The 18,489-nt window shown below is 51.9% G+C and overlaps 5 protein-coding genes and 1 pseudogene across 6 annotated transcripts; 3 read left to right on the forward strand and 3 right to left on the reverse strand.

The window, feature by feature from the left end:
• Positions 1–2,072: 2,072 nt before the first annotated feature.
• Positions 2,073–3,101, forward strand: GCG54_00014023 (uncharacterized protein; the record flags this gene model as incomplete). Its single annotated transcript, XM_045413867.1, has 2 exons — positions 2,073–2,424; positions 2,494–3,101. The coding sequence occupies 2 exons, from the start codon at positions 2,073–2,075 to the stop codon at positions 3,099–3,101; spliced, it is 960 nt and encodes a 319-aa protein (XP_045261946.1).
• Positions 3,102–4,696: 1,595 nt separating this feature from the next.
• Positions 4,697–5,215, reverse strand: GCG54_00014024 (uncharacterized protein; the record flags this gene model as incomplete). Its single annotated transcript, XM_045413868.1, has 3 exons — positions 4,697–4,945; positions 4,995–5,123; positions 5,168–5,215. Coding segments are annotated over 3 exons (426 nt in total), but the record flags the coding sequence as incomplete, so codon positions are not given.
• An 898-nt stretch (positions 5,216–6,113) lies between these two features.
• Positions 6,114–7,880, reverse strand: GCG54_00014025 (uncharacterized protein; the record flags this gene model as incomplete). Its single annotated transcript, XM_045413869.1, is given in 6 exon segments — positions 6,114–6,242; positions 6,411–6,528; positions 6,668–6,841; positions 6,914–7,103; positions 7,204–7,670; positions 7,687–7,880. 6 exon segments carry the CDS (start codon positions 7,878–7,880, stop codon positions 6,114–6,116), a joined length of 1,272 nt encoding a protein of 423 aa, XP_045261948.1.
• A 628-nt stretch (positions 7,881–8,508) lies between these two features.
• On the forward strand, positions 8,509–9,067 carry GCG54_00014026 (uncharacterized protein; the record flags this gene model as incomplete). The annotated part of the gene is made up of 3 exons (XM_045413870.1): positions 8,509–8,533; positions 8,662–8,675; positions 8,750–9,067. 3 exons carry the CDS (start codon positions 8,509–8,511, stop codon positions 9,065–9,067), a joined length of 357 nt encoding a protein of 118 aa, XP_045261949.1.
• A 3,385-nt stretch (positions 9,068–12,452) lies between these two features.
• GCG54_00014027 (uncharacterized protein) lies at positions 12,453–14,601 on the forward strand (the record flags this gene model as incomplete). The annotated part of the gene is made up of 2 exons (XM_045413871.1): positions 12,453–13,667; positions 13,720–14,601. 2 exons carry the CDS (start codon positions 12,453–12,455, stop codon positions 14,599–14,601), a joined length of 2,097 nt encoding a protein of 698 aa, XP_045261950.1.
• A 2,221-nt stretch (positions 14,602–16,822) lies between these two features.
• Positions 16,823–17,738, reverse strand: GCG54_00014028 (annotated as a pseudogene). Its single transcript has 2 exons — positions 17,255–17,738; positions 16,823–17,035 (listed from the first exon to the last, which is right to left on the reverse strand). Coding segments are annotated over exons 1-2 (697 nt in total).
• Positions 17,739–18,489: the final 751 nt, after the last annotated feature.

Below are 18,489 nucleotides of genomic sequence, written 5' to 3' on the forward strand. Positions count from 1 at the left end.
GTGAACAGAACGATATGATGTACTTGTATTTGTTGTGGCAGTAGTCATGTGGCGGAGTCAGGAACTTGCAACTCCTTCGTTGAAGACCTTTGTACAAGGGAACGACCTTTTCAACCTTACAGCAACTTTCCAGCGGACCTTGGCAGTTTGGGAGAAGTATTTCGCGTATGGGCCCTCGATTGACCAAAGGGGTACTCGCGAGTATGTTCTACGTATTTAGGAACATTTACGACGTCATAGTTAAACTAGGTAGAATGAAGGACAGAACAAGCAAATACTGACCTTGCGGGCATACTCTGGCTGGTCGAGGGATCATTGTAGTTGTATGTAGACGTGTATTGGATCTTGGAATGCGCGTCCGTGAGAATGCCAGCCAGGCGTTTCATGTTGACGTGGGGGAGGGGGAAGCTCGAGTTGCTCGCGCCGTTGACCTGTTTTTGGCTTGTAAATGGATGTCAGCGTCAGTTCCATAAAAGGATGCAGAGTAAGATACCATATCTGGACCGGACCATCCATGATGGTTGTCGTGAACTCACTGAAGAGCCCATTAAACCAAATTAACAGGGGCAGAGGCCATCGGGCTGGTCATTTGAATGGTCGAAATTCTAACCCGGGGGACTCCAATACGCCCAGCTCGATGTAGCCAGCTACTGGCTCAAAGGGTGCTTTATCTACCTATGAAACATCTCAAACGAGCAAATTCTGTGTCCCAGTCTAAGTCACACAGACTATTAGCAAGCGTCGATTTACGCGTGACAAATTGGCTCTGGACGTTCTTAGACCTTCCATCAAGACAGACGGCGTATTTGGAGGGGTTAGTACAAGTGCTGCCAGCCCGTATTGCCCCGAGTCTTTTCGCCGGGTGTAACTCCTCATCTCTGCATCTGGTCTACATCTAACCGCTTTCGGGGTACCCTTGCCTGTCGACTTAATGCGGATCCTTTGCAACATTTCTTGCCTATCTCGAAATTTCAACATTAGCGCGTACTCGTCACGTATGCACGCACTCTGCTTCTTCGTTGTCGTTACTAGAGGGAGGTAGGGTGATACGGACCTCTCATGGGACTGAACTAGGTAAGAGGCTCCCACTAGAGTGAGGGCTTTTCATTCAAAAATCCACAGGCACCGTGCCCAACAGAGTTCGATAAGTCCGGGGACAAGCCACTGCACCACGGACATATTCGGCCAACCTTGGAAACACCCCGTCTGCTTAAATTGCCGACCGAACGCCTTCGTTGTTACCAACTCTCTTTTCCTTCCTCTAACACTACTATCATATCACCAGTTCAGTCTTTCCTCAACTCTTTAGTTATTAACCATGGAGAACAGTCGTGGTAAGTCACCTTTAGGCTGCCACAAGGGACAGAGTGTGGGTGTCAAGAACCACAATCTAATCATTGACTATAGCCCCGATCGGAGGCCTTACGGCAGGAACAACCCCGTTCCAGGGAGATGATCTGATGGAAGAGTCGATTGGTCACCGAAGCTCGTGCCAAAATGGCTGCGATGGATGCTCCCAGGACAGCCAACAAAGCGTCACGGTATGCGGCGACGATTGCCATCACCACATCGATAACGCTGTGTCTGTCCCCGTTGTTGACATGAACGTTAACACCATTTGCTCTCCCTCCTGCGATTGTTCTGCTCATGATGGCTATGGATTGGCGGCATCAGCCCAAGGTCCTGCTTCGCAAGACCCTGCTTCAGTCCAGAATTATCAGCCAACCACGTCTTACTTCACCACAGTTATGGCTGCGAGTGGGGACTATTTTGATTATATCCCTTCGTCTAGCCTTGCGCCTAGCTTTGTCTCTAGCTATCCGCCTACTTATATGCCTAGCTATGCGCCAAACTACTCCTTTCCGCCCGTTCCTCCTCAGTCTCTCCTTCCACCTAGGCCTCCCTTTATACCAGATTCACCTACGTCTTCCGTTCCGCTTAGCTACGCTAACGATGAATTACCCCCTCGTGTCGACGACGATGATCACATCCACTATGATTCTTTCAGAGGGTGGCTCGACGAGAACGGAGACTCTTCCTCCGATAAGGATGGTGAATCTTGCACCGACGACATGTTGTCGTATGTATACTCCTCCGAGGAGAGCGACTCCTCCGACGAGGAGGAGGAAGAGGAATGGAACTCCTCTGACGAGCTGGACGGGGAAGGGTTCCAGGACTTGTCCACCCCCCTATCTAAGGAGTATGCCATTGAGACTACGAAGGGGAATGGAAACATGACAAACGAGATCTCCGAGGATAATGGAAGCCATGAAGAAAGCCCAAGATTGTCCGACAGCACCAATAGCCGCATAAATACGTTTGACGTAAGCAGGGAGTGCACGCCGTCTCAAGAGAATGGCCATGAAGATGAGGTGTTCCTCTACGCGATTGAGAATTCTGAGATTGAGCACGTCGGTTGGCAAGGTAAGCTGTTAACTCCAAAGTGGTTACATCCCCTGTACTAAAGTCTTTCTTGCTAAAACTCTATACCAGGCAATCCCAATGGTCAAACGACGATACGTCCCTCTGGCGCATGCAAGCGCAAATTGGAAGCAGAAGAAACTGTAGAGGAACATGAAGACAGTGACGGCAACAACGAGAACCCGCGGACGACTAAGCGGGTATGCATTGCCCAAACGCCCCAACAGGAGGCCGACGGGGATGAAGTTCGTCTTCTCGAGACGATTATACAAGATCCTGTGGAGTTCTTGGCTGGCAGGATCAACCACTGCGGCAACGGCTCTGTTCGCAACGATGACATGCCGATCATGAGCAGAAGTGATCAGCAGAATAGTGAGCAGCTATATTACCAGCTCGAGCTGATCTGTGAGCTTTCTCGAATGGGGCCAGCGATTGCCAGCTCCGATGCCCCCATCTACGGTAGCATCTGCCACGCCATTTCGGGCATGGCGATGGCAGCTTTACAAGCAGCCGGCAGCGAGGGACTTCTGGACCGATTCGAGTCGTGGCGCTCGGAGGCAAAGGAGGAGGTTGAGCTCCGTAGTCCTGAGAGGGCGAATGAAGAGGTTGGCGTCTGGGAGGTTTCCGTTGGGAAACCTACCGGCGAGGACCTTGGGGACATCTATTCAAGGTCGGGTTAAGTCCTTATACGCATATTCTTGGTTGAGATTTCTTTAGCTGCAATCGTTAAGTTTTGAGTCAGGCGTTGGTTTCGACGTGCTCGATAATGATGATCTACCTCGACTCCAAAGGCCCCAGTGCGAGGGGAGACTTTTTCTGACTGCGACAGGTTGGGTACGTACCATTAGGGACCTTGACGGACTCTGTAACTAGAGGCGACAGTTGACAACAAACGATGAGCACCTTGCAGAGGCCAAGTCTGCTCCCTCCGTCAGCACGACTCATTTTGCCTCGCCGTGCAAGAAGACGCCGCCGTCCCAATCCCCGCACCCGCGGCAATGTTACGTCGCTTCACCCTCCTCCCCTTGACCGATGAAATGGCAGGCTCCTAGTATCTTTGGATCTCCCTCATAGCTAACCCACGGTCTCTTTACAAAGAAAATTCTCCTTGACGAGAAGGTTCTTGGCCCAGTGAATTTGTAACAAGGGTAAATTCCAAAGGTGCTTCCAGCTGAAAGTATGACCCAGTCTGGATCGGCTGTGTTAAACTGGGTTCCTACATTTTTCCGTGTCTAAGGCAGCAGTTCAGGTGGTCTTCTATCATACTTGGCTCTCATAAGTTATCGCTCATGTCCAGTCCAATGGAGCCTGAATCAGTGTCGCAAATAACCTCCGGCGAAGTCCACACTCAGCCTTCAGAAGAACACGCCGAGATTGCCACCTGAACCTACAAGAAAGGAAGGAGGACTTTGGCATCAAATTCGCATATAGGGAAGTCTTTACCGCGGTGTCACGCCGAGGGGCTTACCTGGAGTCCAAATGTTGGAACGAATTATGATTTTGGAACTTCTTGAGTATGCGCCATGATGCAAGCCATGGCGCGGCTCTGGCTGGATGGAAAACATTTGACTCCTAAGACCATCAACACCGAGAACCTAGCGACAGGAAAAATTGGAATGCTCGGACTCGACTCCGAGCTTGCACTTCTTGTGGTAAATTGGATCTGTCATTTCCAACGGCGGTGTTTCGGGTCCTGCTCAGGGAGATGGACTGGGACATTCCTCGTTCATGAGGTAGTTTAGTAACCATTGGCTCGAGTTCGGGCTGATTTATTTTCTTACATTTTGTTATCCTTGCAAAACCGCAAGTCGCCATTTTTTGTTCAGTGTCCTTTACCCACAGCAAGGCCAGGTATGCACAGCAAGGCTTTGGGTCAGAAACAAGTTCGATCTCCCACGCGACGGACTCTGCTGTCTTTGACCAGCTATTCTTCCATGACCAATTTCGAGCAAGTTTTGTACAACAAATCTTCAACCCTCATTTCATAGCTTCCCAGCCTGAAGCAATTTGGGCAGTAGTCCTCTGCCAGGCCGGTCTGCTGCTTACACTCTTCCACCAAGAAGCCAAGCTCGGCAGGACTTGGAGAAACTCGGGGTCAGTCTCCAAAAAGCAGTAAATGAAGATTGCTGACTAAATATATATGAGGGAGAAATTGTTGCCTGCTAAGTACTGCCACGCAGACAATATGCGGTCGAATACTTGCAAGTTGGCCTTCACCTGGCGCAGAGACTCCTTCATTGCCCCGGGTGAACTGGAACGCCAATTTTCCTAACATGACACGTAAGTCAAAGTCCTCCTTTTGCAACTGCAACAAGACCGATTGAGCTACGTACGGTTGTACGACTTTCTGCTTGAGATACGTGATAGATGACGCGGCAAGATACGATGAGTCAGGACATGCAGCCTCCTCAAATTGGGCGATGGCTTTGTAATCCTCAAAGTTGGGCAGAAGAGCAGTGCCCTCACTGGCGTACTTCACCGCCAGCCAGCGGGAAATAGCTTTGCATTCTGTGTCATGCCACATCTGGTCAGCACAAGAGTCTCGGCCTGTTACCTTGAGTGAGTGCGGCTACCGCAAATTTTGTGATATTTCCATCAGCGTCAATGTCCTCCAAGATGGGCACCTTCCCGAATGGGTGCTTGGCATTCATAAGATCCCGCTGCGTACAACGAATCATCAGCAATGAAACGGGTCGGGGGAACTGACTGCCAATGTCATTGTTGCCAACTACGTTAAGACTCATACCTTGGTTTCGTGGCTGGAGAGCTGGACGTCGACGTGTTCGAAGGACATCCCTTTCTCATGAAGCGTGAAAATACAAATAATGGTAAAGGGTGAGAAGAAGTCTCCGTACAACTTGATCATTGAAGCCATTGCAAGGGAATTGACTGATGCTGATTTGATGTGGCAAGGACAGCATTGAGCTAACGACAACGCGGGGTACAGAAGAAAACCTCAACATGTGACCAAGACGGGTAAAGGGAAACTTAAGATTCAAGATACGAGTGAAACCAAAATGGTACTTGTTCGGATTTTCCGGACGATCCCACGAAATCTGTTTTTCCCTTCCCAAGATACGCATACTGTCTCACCAATTGGCTGCCAATGTAATCAGTGAGACCCCGCTTCAGAGGGAATCCGGTCTGCAGAGAGCACTTGGACCGGTGCAAAGTTTGTGTCCATCCGGCCCCACATTCCGCAGGAGCTAGTCACATATTCCGAGATTTCGACATGTCACACAGAATTGAGCTTGTCCTAAGAGACTCCTCCTTGAAAACATTTCTCTGGCCTTATTACAAAGTTGCATTTGTGGCAGTCGCTAGATGATTCAAGCCAAAGGACCCCTTCGTGGGTAGCCTTGCGCTCGCTCCATTTATGTCGGGACCATGCCGGGTGCCATACAGTGAAATTAGGGTGCCCATTTTCAATTGATAGTTACATATTCATAGAGACGGCAGTAAGTATTGATGATGCCTTTCAATTCTGGTTGTCATACACAGCTTGTATCTTCTTGGAATGAGTCGGCAATAGCCATTCGATTGCGGCGTTCGCATATTTGTTTCCGTCACACATCAGCTGGTTCAAGGTCCAGTGGCGTGCAAGAGATTATATCAAAGCAGCATAACGATCATTTTGATGTTAACTACGATATATCAGAGTTTCGTGCAGTAGATCCCCGCAAGGCCACGGCCTAAATCATATTGAACTCTGGGGTATCGTCTACCGCTGTGGTCCCGCCAAACAGCCCTTGAAATTTGGAGAACAGCGTGAAAATATTCAGCCACTGGCCCGCAAGGAACAAGAATGCCCTCGAGGATACCTAACTAGTGTTCAAGAGCTTCGCTAAAGTTAGCTTAGAGCGACCGAAACGCGTACATGGCTTCAATCACGGTGAAATTACATCTCAGCTTACAATGAAGCTATCTCCGCCACTCTTCCTCACCTAGTCAAACGCTCGAGGTATCATCTCACTCTCATACTCAACAACCGCGTTGATTATTTCTCCAGCGGACACGCCACTCTTGTTGGAATTATGGCTCGCTAACCCTGTCAGAAATGGAATCATCTTGCCGGCGTCGTACATGGCTTGGTTGCCACCCTGGTCTCTGTGCATCAGTTAGCGAATACTCTGGCGGGGCCAAGATCAAGCGTTTTGGGAAGGAGGTCACCCCGAAAGCTTCAGCAGGCGCCGGGAGGGACTCCAGAAAGGGGACGGCAGCCGGCAGGCATAAATACTGAACTCACCGAGGCGGTAGCATGGCGTGAATAGCGTCGCCCATAAGCCAAATTCGGGCATGACCGAGCTCTGGCTTATCTTCCGTCCGGACGTTCTGCCGCCAGTTCTTAGCCAGTCGCTTTGCCACCCTTGTCACGTAGATGTGGAGAGGAGCGCCTCTCATAAGGTCAATCATCTCGTGGCTGTTCTCGTGTCAGTGCAAAGCCTCCTGATCCTGCGCATGGAAAGTAACAGCGCCAACGATCTGGACTCACGACGGTGCCGTCCACTCCTTGATGGCTTCCGCAAAAAAGTCGTATTGTCCGTCCAGAGAGCGCTCATGAAATTCCTTTGGCAACATTTCTTCCGTGACGGCTAGGCTGAGCATGCACGAGGCTTCATCCTCGTCGTACTCCCGCCCTGCTTTCTTTCCTTCTTCCCAGACGTTCCTGTTCGGAAGATACACTAATGATACCTTTTAGCGAAGGATCTAAAATGGGACTCACGGCGAATGAGGTGGGGCTGGCCCGACATTCCTCCTTTTCTATATGCGGTTGCTACTTACCTCTAAAAAAGACATGTCTGTTGTCCGCCCAGCCCATCACTAGCCCACCGACCAACTCCTTGGACATGGTTGCGAATCGTTTGACCGGGAGACTACATTTGGCGGCGAGGGCCACATGCCTGGGGATGCAGTCGAGGCTCTGAACGCCGACCAACTTGTTGACCTTGGAGTAGCCACCAACCGCGCCGATGAGGACGTCGCAGTCGTCGTAGGATCCGTCACTCAGCCAGACACGGACCCGCTCATCGTTGGAGCCGGGGTTCAAGATTTCGTAACGCTCGATGGCGGTGTCGTAATGAAGCTTGCCAGCCTCGTGAAGGGGGTCAGCGAGACAATCGCGTAAGAGGCCGTGGGTGATGGGTGCGTTTTTGCCGTAGGCTGGGAAGCGGCTCAAATCCATGAGCTGCGTCCAGTCTTTATGGAAGATTCGGGGGGGCTTCAGCCTTAGCCTCGGTGGCTGGGCCGAACTTTTTGATGATGGACAGCATGTGGTCGGTCTCGAGAAACGCGCGCATGCCAACCAATGCCGGCGATGTGAGGCGGATTTGAAGACCTTCACGCGTGGAATGACGTTCCGCGCGCTCGTAAACTTTCACGTCTACGCCGTTCTTCATGAGCCCGCAGCCAAGAAGGTTGCCCGCAAGGCCGCCTCCGATAATAATTACCCTGAAAGACATGTTGTTCAAGCAATCACTCAGACTGTCTTTTGAGAAGATGATGGCCGTGTAAAACTGATAAATATCAAAGATCCTGGGTGCATGTCTTACTACACTTTTTCCAAGTCCTCAAGGACCTGAGTGGGGCTGCTTTTGCACAGCGATACTTCCAATCTAGGACACTCTTATTCCAACAGCACACAATCAAAGGTTCCCATCTAGCGTGTTGGGTAAGCTGAGGTTACTCGGGACTGAGCCGTACTGCCCACCCAGCCATGCAGGGAAAGTCAGGGAACGTGCCGCACATGCTCATCTGTAGTTCGTTGACTGAATCGTCATCAAGAGATGGGAAATTCCGAGGCGGCATTTCCGGCGTTCCATCTTGTAGAATCGCAGTGATGGTATCAGAAGCAAGACTACAGCTACGTACCTTGGCCTATCACCAGCCTACTAGGAAGTTAACCTTTTTGGTGAATTAGGATATAAAGAAAACAAAATCTAAGGACGACGTAATCGAAGAACTTATGAAAGGAAGACATCAAAAAGCAGTGTAGTTACTATCCAAACTGTTCATTTGGCTTATTCTATTGGCTAAATTCTCCGTAAACCCTTTTTGCATATTTTCTTCTTTGAATTGGATTCGAAGAAAATGGCGGCGACTTTGCCATACGAAGGTCCGTTTCTACGTCTCTCAGCTGGCTGCTAATCAACTCCCATTTTCCTTCTCGAAGACCGCGTCAATGACGGAATACTAATACTTCATCGTCGAGATAGGATTGGGACAGGCTGAAGACCATTCTAGCGCCAAAGCTCACGGTGAGTTTCTAGATCCCCAGTCATTTCTAGACGAGGGGTGTCAAAGCACCCACCAAAGCTGAGTACATTTCAAGGTCGATTACAGCAGTATTGGAGGTCCGAAGCATGAGGAAATAGCAGCGGAAGACTTTGTCGCCGTTATTAGCGGCCCGGAGATGTTTGGCGATGCCTCACTAGGTACACAGCACCTGATTGGCGCCTCCAAGTGGGAGAGGATCAATGCGGAAAAGGTTGTTGGCCACCACCAGATGCGCTCCAGCTCGGTACGCCTGACTGGCGCTGACAGCGGGGAAGGAAAGGTTGAGGCGGATCGGAGGGCTGTTGTCATGCAGTCTTACGTCAAAGCCGACGGAAAGTGGAAGTTGGCTGGGCTGAAGCCGATGGGTCGATAAGGATTACTTCTCTAGAGGACTTTCAATCATTTCGGACAGTAACGCAGCGAGTTGCTATAGTACGTATTGTATCAGTGCCATGTACAAGGAACCTGATCACGGTTCGCCGCAGTACCGTCTAGTCGGCCAATCTCATGTTGACCTACTTGCATGTGTACTCGGAGGCCTCTGTGCAGGGATCCTAATCGGCGGCCTGCTGTCCGACAAGATGATCGCCTAATTCACTCGGCGCAAGGGGTACCACATGTCCGAGTCGGTGTCGCCGCTGCTGCTACCGCTTGGGATCGCCATCCCGCTGTCTACTGTACTGACTGGGTACGGATTGGCAAGTGGCTGGCACTGGGCCGCCATGGGCGTGCTCTGTGGTGTCGTCAGTGTGAACATGACATCCGGGTGCACTATCCTGATGTCGTATGCGACAAATATTTACCCCGACAAAGCTATAGACATAGGCGTCGTCGTCAACGTGTTGAGAAACGCAACAGCAGCCGACATCTCATTTGCTGTAGTGGATTGGTGGACGAAGGACGGCTGGTACACATTCCTTGCACTGGCTCTTGTCGAATTCCTCATCTTTGTCTCGGTGGCGCTCCTATGGATCTGGGGCCCCAAGATTGCTCATGTGACGAGATCTTGGATGTGGCTTTAAGGACACACTGTAGCCTGAGAATCTCCCAGGGCGCAGTCACTGGTCGCTATTGGGACAATTGCGTGTGTGCTCCATGGCCGCTCAATGTTGCTCGCCACATCCTCAATTGGTATCCCTTCCTAACATGACCTGGAATCTGTATTTGTATCGTCCCTTGGCATGACTAGCCTGTCCTGCCACTAGTCATGATGCTTGTTGTCTAAATCGCTCAGTGCGATACAGCTAGGTCTGAGAAACGCGCTTCAAGCAGCAAAAGAAACCGAGATGCCTGTCACGACACGGAGTGGGGGTGGAGAGAGGGGCCGCGATGGACTTGGCGGGGCCGAAGATCTGCACGTTGACAAGGAGCTCAGAAACTTTAGAGTTTTTGCCCCGGCCCGTAGTGGGGTTCATCCAATCATGTAGTTCGTGTATGAACAGTTTAATACCTTAGATATATTCACTGGGTTCGTGACGCTTAGCACATGGTGAAATACTCGTATCAATACACACATTTTGACCCCCCCCCCCTGCGAGGTTTCTAGACACTACAACTTCCCTGGCAAATTTTGTAACTTTAATACCGCACCAGGGACTGTCACTAACAGGTAAAGAGGATCTCTTCAACTTTTAAGAGGTCATTCTCGATGCTAGTGTAATATTAGAGTTTCGAAGAACTAAGCAGTATAGGAATCATTTGCTGTCAAACAGAAGTCCTTGGGACTTCTGAAAACCTTCCCTGGGATATCCCGACCTCGTACTAAATACGTTCGTAGAATGTCTGTATCTCAATGGCAGACGAGGGCAGCCAGTCTCATTGTCAATCTCTATTTACAGTGAGCCATTGTTTGGCATGATATTTCGTGCTTGATGTACTTCGTCTAGTTTGGAAAGCGGGGGATGACATGATGTTCAGCTTGTCGTTAGAGGGGATCTAGCCTGTTTAGTTGCCGTATCTATGACGTGCTTTTTCGCTGCAGAAAAGAGCAACAGCACCTAGAAACAACAAGTCGACCGTGCGATCTGCTTCGATACCGGTCCCGAGTGAAAGCTGTGCGTTGCGACTGGAACGATCCATTTGGTCACGTCACGCCTTGCGGTGCTGTATCTCCGGCTCCCTCTCTTATATTAATGTTCCATAGCTGCTGTGTATGACCAAGATGCACATGAGCACAGTAGCGGATTGAGCGTGCAAGTAAACCACTTCCTGATAATTGCAGCCTCCTCCCCCATTTCAACTTCTCTAGCAGACCAACCTAATTGCGGCAACTTCTCTGCTTTCTCCATTTGCACCATCTCAAAACACAATCAGGCGACCGAGCTGTGGTCAATTCATGTCGAACAAAACATATGGTGTGCCTTATAGAATAGCTAAGATAAGCTGGCGCCGGCTGGCTGGACAGTGTTTAGAGCGACGACTTGACGATTTGCGTATCAAGACAACCCAGTCCCCCAGCCTATATAATCATTACAGGTAAGCATGACAAGCACATACGACCATACCCATTGGAAAACTCGGGATCCCGTCCGCTCTCCCATAGATAAGCCAATGAGGGCTGGCGTAGTAGTCGGGTCGGTGACGACCGGCGAATGCCCGGTGTTGTATGTTCTTTTACCGATCTNGAGGGCTGGAGTAGTAGTCGGGTCGGTGACGACCGGCGAATGCCCGGTGTTGTATGTATTCCTTTTTGCTTCTGAATCAGTTTGCCCGCACACCCAGGGCTGAGGCTTCTGTGGTTACTATCAGTGTGAGTGGGAGGGACGAGCTGTCACTCACGGCTTTCTAATGAGCCGCTGCGGTGCTGTAGTTGATAACATGGATGAAGTTTATGTTTATTATTCTTGCACTTTTCTTATTTGTTTGCGGCCCAGGCATTTTAATCTAGCTTTTGTTAAGGGTTTATTCTGGCTTTCTCTTCCCCCACCTAGGAAAGGCCTGCTGTGGGCGTAGACAGGTCGCAAGTTTGCAACACAACTAATGCAGCACCTGTGTCGCATCAGATACATCTCAATATAACAGCGACCGGTCCTATTCATTACCGTTTGATGATATATCAGTTCAGGCCCTCAAGAATCGATTGCATCAAGCTTCCATCCCAATCCGCAATGGTCTGCCCTCTCGTCGATGCTGCGCGAGGGTGATGACGCTGCCGGCGACGCGGACAGCTGCAAGTATCCTTGGCGAGTATTCCTTGCAGCTTGTTGCCTTCGACTTCAGTAAGAAGAACCTTGGGAAAGATGTCGACTCTCCTACGCTGCCCGCCAATGATCAGAAGCCTCTTCAAACCACTTCGAACGAGATCTCGCCTGGTAATACGTGGAATTGGGGAATGCAGAGCTTATCAGTGTGCAAAGTAGTAATGTGCAGACAGGTGGTGGAGGTGCCTCTTGTGCAAAGAGGTACGTAGCCTGGTCTGTGCATCTTGCACCTTAGCTGCAGTGCAAAGCCCGTCATGTGCAAGCGAGGCCACCCTTTTGGTCCATTTTGATTGGCTGGAAGCTCCCTAAACCCTCCAGTGTCCCCACTCAGCGTACTGGTTTGTTGCTAAGTAGGTACTGTAGGCCACACTCATGCTGCTTTCCACCCTTTCCTGTCGAGCAATTTCTCCATTTCACACCTGTCTTTTCACGCCGCTCATCGTGCAATTGGTGACATCTCTCAATCCAGCAAAACAGGTGAAGCCGTCCCACACCAAGTCAGCGATAAACCAGCCTGTTGTATCTGCCGCTTCACCAAGCAGCAGCGCCGTCTCCACCATGGCGACACCAAGGCGACGCGCGCTGCAAACGCCCAACGCGACCAGCCCCGGCCCGACGCTTGACTCCATCACTGTCGCCGGTGACGGATCATCGTCCCCAGAGACGCCAACAAGCGACGACCTCCCCGACGCGACAGTGGGCACTCCCAATCAATCTAGAACAGAGGCATCTGCATCTGCTTCTTCAGCACGCCCAAACCGCACGCCTGGCCCCACTCCTCGCCCGTTCGCCGCCGAGACAAGTAATCGGAAAAACAACAATCGGTCGACTTTGGACTTGCTCTGGGGCAGCAACAACTGGAATCCTCCTCCTTCCATCACTGGCCCAAAGCCCAAGGACCAGCTCGGTGTGAGGGACACGTCTATTCTATGCAGCATATCGAATCTTGCGGTTGAAAACAACGTCGACCTCCCGTCCCTGTATCGTCCCGGCGGCGTCATCTATGACGCTGCCGCAGCACTTCACAATCCGATCCAATGGTCGTCCAAGGTACTGTCGGAAGCCTACAAAAGGCTCAGAGAGCAGTACCCGGACACAGTTCTCAAGCGCAAGAAGCACCCAAACGCTTCACGCCTGTCGCTTTCCTCGAACCCAGGCCCGCCAGGGACGCCCACCCCCCTCCACCTGACCGCTGAGACCCAACCGACTGCCAGCAGCCAGGCTCCTGTCGAGTCACCACGAGAACTTATGCCGCAACCCATTGTGCGTCGGGCCCGCAGCCTCGAAGCTGCGTCTTCGCTAGCACGGATGCTCGAGCAGCGCACAGAGAATATAGCTCAAGCAGCACTCCATTTCCATGACCGCGACTTGGCGGGTTTGACGGATCTTCAGAGGCGCTGCCTGGTCCAGTTGGAAGGGAACTTGCCTCTGACAGTAGACTCAATGCGCCATCTTGGCAAATGTGTCGAACGGCGCGTCGACCACCCTGATGCGTTTTGCGCAGACTTTTCGTACATAACCGGAGACGTTGATGGTGCGATTCCGGAGGGTTTGCCCGATGGTTGCGTTGACAGTGGCACCGACGTGCTCCTGTTGCCGATTCACCACAAGGCCGACGACTCGTGGTCTCTTGCTATCTGCAACTCGGAAAGCGGCGTTTTGGAATGTTACTCTCCTAAAGCATCGCAAGGTCGTCTGCAGTCTTTGCGGGACATTCTTCTTCCTTGGTTGGATGCCTTTTTCCCGCATGCAGACATAGACATGCACGTCCTGGTAGGTCCCTTTTCAACGCATTTTGAAGCCGCAAAACTGACCATAGAAACAGGAGGGAACAAGTTGCGAACACCCTGCCGACAGTGGTGTTTACGTTCTTCTAGCGATTGAAAACATGATGCGCGATAGCCAGTCTTGGGGCCTGTTTGCGCAGCTCGAGGAACCCGCCGAAAGCCTTCGCAAAGTGCTGCGGCAGTACCTGTCTGACCTCACGATCGATGAAAGAAAGCCCAAGCATCGGCAAAGCGATGGTCCGCGGCCGACTACCAAGCGCCCTAGTTCTCTCGTTGCCCCCGAACAGCCAGCTGCCAAGCGACCCTGCCTCGCACGTCCGATGGATCACCGCGCACGCGCCAGCGCCAGCGCCAGCGCCAGTCCCGCGCTTTCAAGAGAGAGCCTCGAGAGAGTCAAGTTCATGATCAGACAAGCAAAGGTCACTTATCAGGAGCAATTTCCTTGCGTAGCAGATCTGCAGACCTCCGTTGCAGCGCTCGAGGCCAGGCTTAGCGACTTCAAGCAGGAAGCCTCAAAATGGCAAGCAGCCAGCGACGCCAAAGAGTTTATCTTCAAAGAGGCACAAAGCAAACAAGAAGCAGCAAATCATGAACTTCTGGATGCCCAACAAAAGCTAGATGAAGTATTGGCAGTTGCAGCAACGTTGGAAAAGACCCCAGGGGCTAGTACTTCAAGGTCAATTGCCAACATCCTCGAGATCACACGCAAAGAAGTTCAGGCATGTCAGGATGACCGAGAACTTGCCAAAACGAGACTTCATGACTTGTCGAACAAAATAAATGAAGCGAAAGAGGCATTTTGGGAAGCCCAGGAGAAGCTCAGCACCGCTGAACAGGACGTGTTGACCACGAAAGAATCGTTGGACGATGTTGCCCAGGCACTCCAGCTGGGCAAGTATCTGGAAGACTTTACTGGTTGAGTGCAAGGAGGGACATGTTTTGAGCTAAAGGGAGATAGCAAGCAGGCGGCGTTTGTCATCGGTCGGTTGCGTGTTTGTCTGCGATGGAATTATCTTTCCCGCGTGGAATTTGTTTGAGATACCCACGATCAGGGCTTGATCTTGTAGATACCCTTTCTCACTATTATAGGTTGGTGTCATTGGTAATACTCAACCGGCTTTCAGGCTGCTAATCAAAATTGTCGGACTCGCATGATGCACCCGAGCCGCGATACCTTCCATGAACAGTACGATGAAACGAAGTCTTGCGTGTTTATCAATGGTAATTTGCCAAGCGTACGTCCAAGATGAAACCTCTCCTCGATGAATACTCTCGACGTGACGTGCTTATCCATCGAGAGACAATGAGCCTAAGGATACCCGTCAATGAGATGAAGGGAATGGACTGAGACCTCAGTCAGTGTGGTAATTAGTCGGCAAGTTAGCGTGAACTTTTCGGTCTTCAAAGTGCCCCAAATTGACGTGACACTGGCATGGTGAATACATCATAGACCTTGCCCGGAATGTGAAAAGGCATTCCAATATCACACCAGTCTGTTGGCACCATCAACGCGACTGCCTCTGAGTCGAAGACGACGCATGAGAACATCTCCGACGGTGATGTGTTGCTGTGAGCCTTCTGGACTGAAGGAGTAAGAGCAGAGCTTGTGAAGTTGGACGGTCAGCTGGAAAAGGACAAGACTGAGATGTGGGTTCTGAGAAGTATGATGATTCATACCGTCAAGAAGTTCGCGCGGATTTTAAAGACCACTTGAAAAGCATGTACTACAGCTGAGACGGACCAGTGGCTTTCGAATATGATAGAGTACGCACGGTTTGTTTATGGCGGTGATTCTAGAATTCGGGTTCGTCTTTCTGAATTGATGGCCTCGAATCTCGTTTCATAGTTCTATTTTTTCTCAAATTTGTCCCGAGTCCCACTTCTGGTAGAGGCCTGTTGCTGAAAGTGAAACAACGAGATATCATCTTGGGCTGGATTGGTTTCTTTGGTCTCCCACCCTAGGCTTCTGACATTTCCTTCTGATACTCCCTCCCGAGCCTTTCTCAAGCGGCGTTTCGGTTCGAGATTCTCCTGTCAGCTGTATTCTGAGCCCACGAGTTGCTGTATTTCGAGTCGCAAGTCTGCGCCGCCGCTAAATTCGTAATATATCACTTCGCAGGAGATTCTTGTTGTGATGAAGAGCATCTTATACTTCTACATGCTAGCGCATGCCACCTTCGGCATCCACATGTTCTGGTCTCATAAAACTACATCAGTCCCACTCAAGCATGAAACCAAGCTCGACCCCAGCAGCCACTACGCAATGCTCAGTAGGTTTGCCGTGGACTTCGTCATACACGGCCCCCCATCATCCTCATGCCCGAGGACGATGTCCTCTACGGCTCCAGAAAGAAGCGTAAGGCTGACAGCCCAAAACCAGAAACTATATGTAGACTTTAACGAGACGCCCACAACAGGCACGGGCGCCACTGGACACTCTACAACCTCCTCAGTGTCGACAGCCGAGCCTCACGCGCCGAGATCTTGAAGGCACCCCAAAAGGTGTATGAGGAGCTGGCCCCCCTCGCAGTTGACGAGATGCTTTTGATTGGTATGGCTGTGGGCTGACAAAGTGCTTCGATATCGAGCGCACATGGCTCACAGAGTGGCAAACACCAAATACATCTGCCGTCTCTTCCGGAGGCAATCATCTTGAAGAGAATCCTCATCACCGAGGCACGTGGTGTCGGTCTGGCCAGCCGTCGCTGTGTGCCGCGTCCAAGCTCCGGTCTCTGGATGCAGGCCATTGTGCAACCCTGGCAGCGAAGCGACAATGGCATGGCAGCAAGAGGGATGAGGGGGCGGGGCGTGGGAATAAAAGCGTAGGCGGGATGAACCCCCAGACGGAGAGACCTAGGAGGCGAAGGGTCCAGTCGTCAATGGAGTTGGAATGGAGAGGTGATAAGTTCCTTGTAACTTGGCAGTACACCGTTTGATCGCGTGGAAATTGGTCTGCCCACCCAGCTTCTACGAGGTCTACCGGGTGGCAAGGCGGATGGACGACTCGATTGGGAGCAGTAGACAGGGACAGGGAGATGAAGCAGACAAACCAGGGAACCCAACATAACTGGCCATGATTTACTTGGCGCCCCCCTTTCCAAATGACGCTCTCGAGACCCATCTGCTTTTCTTCCAGTTCCTCTAGGTCTTGTTTTCGTAGAGCTGCCACTCGCGCTTGTGACGCAGGTACTCGAGTGTGCCAATGTTGACGTCGCGTTCGGGAATCAATTGGCGGCTGTGAGTCGATAGCGACAGCCACACGGGGCCGTACCAAGCCACAAACTCGTCAATGCTGGCCTTGCGGGCCACCTCTGGGTGGGCGGGAACGCTCACGCCGACGGGTTCGGACTGGTCCTGCTACCGTGTTGGCATCGTGGGGGTCTGAGAAATGAAGAGAATCAGCTGGTAGATGTTGTAAACCCACGGAGTCTGGTGGCCGAGCATCCCCGGCGTCTGCGCGTGCCCCTGCCTCTGCCTCTGCCTCGCCGGGACGATCAAAAGCCGCGCATACGCCGTCAAGGTAGGCGGCCTGGTTTGACTCTTCTGTTCCTCTGCGATGTCCCACCTCCGGACCTCTTCCACATGAAGGTGGCTATAGAGTTTGAGCTGCGAGCCCATACGGTCCACAGCTTGGTGTATCGCGACGACGTCAGGTTTGAGCGTGGTGTTGGTCGACGAGGGGAACCGTTTGTGCCAATACGAGGTGACCAGCGTGGCGGGCGTGCGGGGGCGGCCATGGTGCTCGATAGGCAGTGGTAGTAATGGAGCTGACGTAGGAGCCTTGCCGTCGTTTGCATCCTCGAATTGGTAAGGCGTGGAGATGCATGCGGAGGTAATGTCCTACACCCGAATTGCTAGCTCTTCGTGAGAGCCCGTCCACCCGTCCAAGGTCGATGAATGCCATGACGGGACCGTTTGTTTTTTTGCCTCCGCCATCCGCGAGCTCTGGCGACTTGGGCGAGAATGGATTCACGGCGCGTAGTGCCACACGAAGATCCTCATCTCGCTGCAGTGCCGAGGTCATGCGCAGCGACAGAACTTGCGAACCATTTGTCATCTCGCCCAGTGCTATCAAGTCGGCACGCGCCGGCTCGGGTTCGGGAGGGAAGACAAGATGTGGGAATCGAAATCGGATTTGACGGGACCAAGGAAAGGTTCGACTTTGGCCAACAGGAGTGGCAGCTGAGAAAAGTAACGGAGGAGCTCGAGACGGCCATTGATTGGTGGGGTTTGGTGTTGGCGCGAGGAAATGGTGCTCTCTTTCGGGTTGCGAGTCTTGTTTGATCTCAGAAAAGAGCATCAGGTTGAGTGGATTGTAGGCCTCGAGGAGATTGTTGATGGGGCGGTGGACGGGGATGACGAGGCCGAGCGGGCGCTGGAAGACGGGCAGCCAGACCCAAATGGAGAGCAAGAGAAGGGCAGCCGGGAGGGCGAGCAAGGCAATTTAGCGAAGCCATGGCCGGTCGAGTTTGGGTAGGAGATGCGGAGGCAACGCGGGGCGTTTGCAGGGAGAGAGCGCGAGGTCAACATCGCCGCCGCCATGCTCGTCAAGGTAGAGGCCATCGGGATGCGGGGAAGAAGAGATGGGCAGATAGTCGTCAACGTTGTCGATGTCGTCGAGGGCATGCAGATTGACGGCGTCGGTCAGCCACACGTTTTCGTAGGGGCGGCGTGGAATGAGCGGGCACGGGGCGTCGGTGACGTAGATGGAGCCATCCTGGCCGAGATGGATGGCGACTGCCGAACAATAGGGCCGCCGGGCATGGAGGCAGAGATGAAGACTTGGGAGGTCAGCAGCGTCGGGGTTC

The sequence above is a fragment of the Colletotrichum gloeosporioides genome (genome assembly GCF_011800055.1).
Source record: "Colletotrichum gloeosporioides strain Lc1 chromosome Unknown consensus_60, whole genome shotgun sequence".
Lineage (NCBI taxonomy): Eukaryota > Fungi > Ascomycota > Sordariomycetes > Glomerellales > Glomerellaceae > Colletotrichum > Colletotrichum gloeosporioides.